Source organism: Colias philodice, chromosome 13 (assembly GCF_061535455.1).
Source record: "Colias philodice isolate Cphi_HAF_F1 chromosome 13, ilColPhil1 Martin Lab GWU primary, whole genome shotgun sequence".
NCBI lineage: Eukaryota > Metazoa > Arthropoda > Insecta > Lepidoptera > Pieridae > Colias > Colias philodice.
Window position 1 is genome coordinate 643,431 of NC_143098.1, and position 8,087 is coordinate 651,517.

Genomic DNA, 8,087 nt, shown 5'->3' on the forward strand with positions numbered 1-8,087 from the left:
TCAGGAACTACTAGTCCGATTTGAAAAATTCTTTCGGTGCTGGATAGCTCATTTATCGAAAGAGGCTATAGGCTATAAATCATCACGCGACCAACAGGCGTGGAGCCACGCGGGTGAAACCGCGAAGCGCAGCTAGTTGTAAAATACACAGATTAATATGTAATAATATAAATCATTTTAAGGTTATGTGTATATTTAGAATATAAATAATATGTTTACCTCGGGCTTCGCTTGCGTTTAGAAACATGGACACTCTTTTCCGTAGACGCTTTAGTACGAGCGCTCATGTTGGCGCGATTCTTCGATGTACCACTGAAACGGCTTGACTTAATATGAGCGAACAAGACATATTATGATAACGATGAAACATAAACCACACATAAGAATCCATTTGGTAGATATATTATGTTCAATTATCATTAGAATTTTGCTTTCAAGAGATAATTATACTTTTTTTATTAGACTCAGTTCATAAAGAAATAGGATGAAACGAAGCCACAAACCGGCTAGCGTGGTAAATAGTAGCTTAAACTTACAAATAAATAAAGGCGCTGATAGTAATAACAATAATGAATTCATTTAATTACTTCAATAGTTGAGGATAATCACTATAATCATTTATTTTTTATTGTTTTTATAACATACTAGCGGTCCGCCCCGGCTTCGCCCGTGGTACATATTTCGCAATAAAAGGTAACCTATGTTCTTTCTCAGAGTCTAAAGATTGTCTGTGCCAAATTTCATCAAAATCGGTTGAGAGGTTTAAGCGGGAAAGCGTAACAGACAGACAGACAGAGTTACTTTCGCATTTATAATATTAGTAGGGATAGACAATAAATGATGATGAAGGTGTTAAAATACGATTAAAATATAATAAAATACCCAGATTGGTTATCCTTAGAGACACTAGATTTAGCGTTGCAGTTAGCTCTCATGGTGTCCAGGGAATACATCGACAGCTGACCTTCTGTGTCGCCGACTATTTCAAAATACTTATATAAAAAAATGACAAATTAAAAATAATATGAAATCACTTTTTTATTAGTGTTGTGATAAACATGCTGAAAAACTGAACTGTAACATCTTTGTATAGCATGTTTAGTTTGTTTACTGGCAAATAAAACACATTATATAATTATATATTTACCAGTAAAACTACACCCAAAAGTAAAAGCACATCAAAATACTACAGCAGCTCAGAAATAAAGCTTATAATTTTTAATGATGGCTGCTTGCTAACATGAATCTTAAAAAAGGTTCTTAGACAACCATTATTGCAAAAAAACATAAAGCATATTATACAGAGACATCATGGATAGATGAAATTTTACTTTATACATATTCCAATGCGGGCAAAACCACAGATCCTAATTGTATTTAAAGTTGTTCTTACACGATTTAGTGCCAGATTTAGACCACGTCGCAAGCGAGCGTTTCAAACGCCGCGACCGACGCGTGGAACGCCGAGAACATGACGCACTCTGCAAATAGTCATTTTTATTTTTTAGTTTAATTATTCATAGCATATAAAACAAGCACAAGAACAAGACGTAGGATAGGATATTGCAAAGATACATTATCTATTTGTGTGTGTGTGCCTAATGTGTAAACGTAGATAGGTACGTGATTATGTGCGTGTGCGTTTGTGCGTTTATTTAACAAGTTAATATACAACAAGTATTTTATTTATTTATCATAATACACGTACCACGAAAATATTTGTTATGTAAAAAAATTATTGTAAGTTAATAAAAGTAAACACTTACAGTATTTTCAGTGCTGTTCAAATAATCCGATAGCTTAGTGGTGTATTCTTCTAGAACGTTGGTCAACTTGTCACACACATTCGGTAAGGCCTGTAAATTTATTTTGTTGTTATGAAAATTATCTGTAAAAATTTAAATAAATTTATTCTAGTGTGTTACAAGATCTATTTATTATATTGAATTGCCTACCATTAAAGAGCGGATTTTTTTTTTTATTTAAATGTCGTTTTATTTTACTTCTAATATAAAGTAAAAATACATAATCAGTATATAATCAACACCACAATTTATTCCAGCATTTTTTACTTTTTTGTCTTTATTAAGCAACAAGAAATTAAAGTCTATTAACTTTAGAAAATCCTTAACTTTTTAATGTATTTTATTCGCGTTAAAAATACGAAAATACAAATTCCATAAAAAATATTTCAAATTCTAAAACAAAAATGTACTCACATCATAAAACAATCCCTTAGCGGCGGCCAGACCATCAGGCACCGTCAGCTCCTTGCACGCGTCACACGCGTCACGCAACAGTTGCGTCAGAGCGCGTAACATGGCGCCACTGTCGCGTATGCAACGCGTTTGTGGAAACGACTTTGAGAATACCTAGGGAAGAAAAAGAAGAAAGATATTATAATGTTCAATTACAATAAGCACAGGTCAATAAAAACGAAACAGAAGTATTCAAAAAAATAATAGAAAAAAGTACAAAAAAGTAAAATGGCCACTAATCAACGCGTATGTTTGTTTTCTGTCTTATAAGAAAAAAAAGCAGTCATTTATGACTTACAGAAATGAAAATTTATAACTCAAAGTCGTAGTAGCAACATTAGTATGTCAGTAACGCGTATCCATAACAACTGATTTGGCCGTATGTTCAACACGCTATAAAGAATGACGCAGGTTCGAGGCTCTTTTTCAAAAAAATTTTTTCTTTCACTTTTCAATAATTAAAAAATTGTCAAGCATATTTACTATACATACAAATGCTATTAAACTAAAAAAAAATTGGTTGTCTGTAAAGTCGGTTTAAGCTGACGATAGTTGAACGTGACAACGTCTAATTGTGCTTCTTTGTCGCTCGTTCCGCGCTCTCGCTTGCATTTCAAGCCTTACACGGAACGCCTCAGAGCGAGGTAACGCCGCATGAGTCATGTTTTTTCGTGCGTGCAGCCGGCTCTATCGAATTATAAGACGATGTCACGTCAAAAACTCACAATACATACCTGTATAGAATGCAATGCATTATGATGCAACGAAACGGCACGCACCATCTGCGCCTGGAAGTGCGTGCGGCGAGCGAACGGGAGCGCTTGTGACGTCACACGCTTTATGTCTTGTATCTAGACACACAGACAGACAAACAAACATGAGTTATATCGTAGTGCACATAGTAATGTCTGCAAACAGGCAGATGAAACACATATTTAAAGAATAGAAAAAATTCAATCACGAGGTGGGATTCGAACCTGCGTCTTTCCGCCATATAGCCCGAGGGCTCACAGGTGGCCGAGTGGTCGAGCGTCGCCAGAGCAATTAAATTTATTCTTATTATTTCTCATTCACGAAGTACTAGCGGTCCGCCCCGGCTTCGCCCGTGGTACATGTTTACGTTTTCTCTACATAAGAACCGTCCTCGTTCTTCAAGGAATATTATAAAAAAAGAATTTTCGAAATCGGTCCACCCGTTCAGGCGTGATGCCGTGACCGAGGAAAACGAGTTTCATAGTATATATATATATATATATAAGTATATAGATTTGAATGTTTTGGAAAAAATAAAAAAAACCGGTAGATTAGCTATTTAGACAAATGCGAATACATCGCAGTTATGTATTAGCCAAAAGTTTTTAAATAAGTTTAACCCATCATCGAATACTCATTTCCCGATTACGATTTCACTAAATATATATTTAGTGAATTTCACTAATAATATTATTTAAATACTAATAATTCAAACCTGTCTATGCAACTGATACATGTGAATCCTGTTGAACCGCGACGCAAACTCGACGGAGCGTTTCATCATTTTCGGCACATCCGCCGGGTCCAGATTCACAATGTCTTGTTGTTCTAATGCCGTTCTGGTAATAATAATATGACTAGTGTATTACGGCTTTGCTTGGGTGTCGAAAGAAAACTAACAGTAATTTTAATATGGCGCCAATCTCTTCCAATTTATAAACTTATATTCAAAGGCGCATCGTAAACCTTGCAATGGGAATGAAATATTTCCCCGCGATATAAAGTCATGTTCAGGTCTTATCTCTCTCTTGTCCTATTTCCAGCATGAAAATTAGAAGCCATTTTTAATTTTATTAAAAAACCCGCATCATCCGTTGCGTATTAAATATTGAAGCATACATAGGGATATAGGGACAGAGAAAGCAACTTTGTTTTATACTAGTGAAGCATATATAGTATACTAGCTTCCGCCCACGACTTTGTACGTGCATCCCCGTTTTTCCGCGTTCCCGCAAGAATTTCGGGAAATCCTTTCTTAGCGGATGCCTACGTCCTAACATCTACCTGCATGCCAAATTTCAGGCCGATACGTCCAGTGGTTTGGGCTGTGCGTTGATAGATCACTATATCAGTCACTTTTGAGTTTTATATATATAGATAATAATATATAATATAACGTACATGATCTCCTCCATCTCTGCTTGTATCTTCATCCTGATTTCACGCACTTTGGCACAGTAGATGCTGCTCTCGATCATGTTTGTTACGTTTTCAGATGATTTTGAGCCTGAAAATTGCAATGTTAATATTAAGAGTATAAAACAAATCGTAATATAAACTCTGTGAGTAAAACTAAGATTCGTTTCATAAAAGTAGCCCATATCAAGCTCCAATTTCTATTAGATCGCTATATTTTATCAAAATCAGTTAAGGAAAATCTATCACTATAAATTTTTCTAAATACATATAACAAAACTAACTTTGAAAGCCGTACAGGCGATCAAGGTTTCACATTCAAAAACTACTACAAATTACATATTATTGAAGTGAAAACTTCTTTAGCGGCGTTGGGTATAAAATCTTCAACTCGCGTCAGGACACGTGACCTGATCGAAAAAGCGTAAAACGGATTTTTTTTTTAGCCCTTATATTCCATGCGTAAGACGGATACCATTCCAAAATATCAAACATGCTGAACGTTAATAATCAAGTTTTCACTTCTGCCGGCACTCCCGGAGTGCAACCCGTCTTTTTTTATATCAATCATTTTAATAAAACTCATCAAAATCGTTTCACCCACTACACTATACAACAGACAAACGAACATACTTTCTCACTACCGATATAAATACAAAAACATTAAACAATACTAACTAGAAAGTTTATCTGGGCTCAGTTGCCGCGACACCGGCGACTGTCTCTCTCGCACAGTACACGGTGGGCTTAGAGAGTCATTCAGAAGTTCATCTTCGGGCCCTGAAATAAGTTATTATAAAAAATACAATAAACCAGTAGAATCATAATGATGCTGAAAAAATGCCCGAAGTAGAACTCTGCCTATGGGTGTTAGGCAGAGTTTTTATATGTGAACTTTACTGCTACGAATTAAGGTGTTAATTTGAATGAATATTTTATACAAAGCAACTCGGATATAGGGAATTACTTTTTTTTGCGTTTTAAAAAGCTTAATAATAGATTATAGAATAGTTAAACAAAGAAATGATGAGTAATCTGCATTACCTATGTCTAATAAGTCGAAAAAAACAACAACAATTTGTTTTACAAGAATATAAATTAAAAATAAAATATTTTCCTTTTTAAACTTGGTTTAAAACATGTTATAGCAATACATAATCATATCACCTGAAACATCATCTTCCTTCTGGTCATCAAAGATGCGAAACATTTCACCGTCTTCCCTCTGTTTCTCCTCTACAAACACCACATGATGGTTATCACTCGCTTCGTTTTCTTGCTTATCTTCAGTTTGAACTATTAGCTCTTGAACCTGGAAGATATGTTATAAGTAATTTAGAATATAAAAATTAATATTATTGGGATTGAATCATTTTATTTATGACAAGCTGCTCCACGCGGTTTCACCCCCGTGGCTCCACTCCTGTTGCCCGTAGCGTGATGAAATATAGCCTATAACCTTCCTCGATAAATGGGCTATCTAACAGCGAAAGAATTTTTCAAATCGGACCAGTAGTTCCTGAGATTAGTGCGTTCAAACAAACAAACTCTTCAGCTTTATAATATTAGTATAGATATACTAGCGGTCCGCCCTGGCTTCGGCTTCGTGAACGGGTGGACCAATTTCGATAATTATTTTTTTATAATATTCTTTGAAGTACGAGGATGGTTCATATGGACAGAAAACATAAACATGTACCACGAGCGAAGCCGGGGCGGACTGCTAGTATAATATAATAATAAATATGCTTTTGTCAGGAAGAGAATGGAGAATGAGCATATCAAAGACTTGATGATGAATATCTTGTTATGTGAACTTATATGTACTTTCAATCACAAGCAAGTAAGAAATAAGGAAATATACTTGTATAAGATAATTAAGCGAGAATTTTTTTAATAATACCTCAACAACTTCCTCTTCCTTTTCTTTCCTCATCTTTTGCAGTTCAATCTCGAGGAGCTCCTTTATTTTCTCCTCGGAGAGCTGATCAATAAATTGGTAAGGATCATCTGAAAAATAAATAAATAATAATAAATAAATATTCCAGGACAATTTTCACACAGGGCATGATCTGATCCCATACTTACTAAGCTTTCGCTTGTGTTATGGAAACCAGATGGCTGATAAACATACATATATAATTTTAAATAAATACTTATAGATAATTAACACCCAAACACAGAGCAAACATCTATGTTCATCACACAAATATTTGCCCCGGGTGGGAATCGAACCCACTACCTCTGGCTTGAAAGGCAGGGTCACTACCAACCAAGACAACCGGTCAGTCAAAAATTATATACCATATGAAAAACAATATAAACAATATATTCAGTAATAATAATGCTTTCCGATACCTATTTTCAACACTAACTTATGTATTTAAGAACATGTATCAATCTAGTTACAAGTGTAAATAAATTGATTTCCTTTCAATTTATTTTATTTAAAGTATTTTCTCTCTTTATCGCATTACAAATAAATAATTGATTAAATATTCTTTTATTTATCAGAAGTTCTAGGTTTGAATATTCCATAATCCATATCTATATAAGTGAATGATCATTTTTGAATGCATCTCTATATTTGTAGGTACTTAAAACATAGGATATTTGCCTACAAGAGCTACCTAGCTAAGATTTACTCTGAAAGAAAGCGAGATGTATAATAATTATACCTTTACAAATCTTAGTAACCACATCTTGTTCATTGACAAATTCCTCCCAAATTTTCTGTTCCTGTTGCTTTGCTCTTTCCCGCCTACTCAGCTTCCAGGTATGTTCCAAAGCTTCACTATCTACATACTGAAAACGATTGGAAAATAAATAAATTAAATATATTAAATATAGTTAACTATAATAACTGTAACCAACAAAATGTAGTGAAACCAATAATGGTATTAGTTATTGAATTTTTACAATATGTTGGTCTGTTAGCACTCTATGTATGAATGAAAATTTAACATTTTGATTTTTGAAATGGCATGGCCACCACATGTCCACCATTTTATGTCATATAATTTCCCAAGGAGAAGAAAGCGTAACGCGCTCGCGCTATAAAAGTGTTAATTAGCTTAATTTTCAAATTTTTAAAACAATAACAATTGACGGCGTTAGCCGCGTTACCTGTAAATTTGAAGTTTCAATTTTTTCGGGCATAAAAGAAAATCCTCTAATGCACGTCTCCATTTCTTTGAAAGCGTAAATAATATAAAAATTATATTATCCAGGAAAAAATTCCAGCCTGACGAAAAGTCACTATTTTATAAATTAATTATAAAATCTCAAACAAAACACAATTTGAATTTGACACATTATTTTTTAATAAAAAAAATGTTGAAAAGAAACGTTTAAAAATATTTTATAAATACAGACACGCAAGATTATTATTAAATGATAAATAATTAATGCTTTTAAAAAAATATTTTCAATACTTCACTACTTATTTTATGCACTACGCATTTAGCTATGCATCGTTACACATTGATCGCACACAATTAATAAATTAATTGAGTTTTTCCATTGTTGTTAAAGAATTTAGATTGAAGCGGCTGATACTAAACGTTGCGTTGCTAAGCAACCATTAAATCAACAATCAACGTTGATGTTACAAACAAAAACAGGTTATTCAAATTTATCTTAAATATCTACCTACAAATT

The 8,087-nt window shown here is 33.8% G+C and overlaps 1 protein-coding gene across 2 annotated transcripts in view; it reads right to left on the bottom strand.

Moving 5' to 3' along the window:
- The window catches only part of LOC149483156 (uncharacterized), a 69,077-nt gene extending 61,353 nt beyond the window's left edge, over positions 1 to 7,724 (bottom strand). Inside the window, exons 1-13 of one of the 2 annotated variants that reach the window (XM_089702142.1) lie at positions 7,554 to 7,724; positions 7,106 to 7,232; positions 6,331 to 6,437; positions 5,595 to 5,739; positions 5,106 to 5,207; positions 4,413 to 4,518; positions 3,727 to 3,850; positions 2,993 to 3,109; positions 2,220 to 2,372; positions 1,767 to 1,856; positions 1,394 to 1,481; positions 883 to 979; positions 220 to 312 (exon numbers count right to left, since the gene is read on the bottom strand). In XM_089702142.1, the coding sequence (XP_089558268.1) occupies positions 220 to 312; positions 883 to 979; positions 1,394 to 1,481; positions 1,767 to 1,856; positions 2,220 to 2,372; positions 2,993 to 3,109; positions 3,727 to 3,850; positions 4,413 to 4,518; positions 5,106 to 5,207; positions 5,595 to 5,739; positions 6,331 to 6,437; positions 7,106 to 7,232; positions 7,554 to 7,616 (1,412 nt within the window). In that variant the 5' untranslated portion in view covers positions 7,617 to 7,724. Of the gene's footprint in view, positions 1 to 219; positions 322 to 882; positions 980 to 1,393; positions 1,482 to 1,766; positions 1,857 to 2,219; positions 2,373 to 2,992; positions 3,110 to 3,726; positions 3,851 to 4,412; positions 4,519 to 5,105; positions 5,208 to 5,594; positions 5,740 to 6,330; positions 6,438 to 7,105; positions 7,233 to 7,553 lie in introns of both variants that reach the window. The other variant, XM_089702141.1, reaches the window with a different exon arrangement.
- Between the last annotated feature and the right edge of the window lie 363 nt (positions 7,725 to 8,087).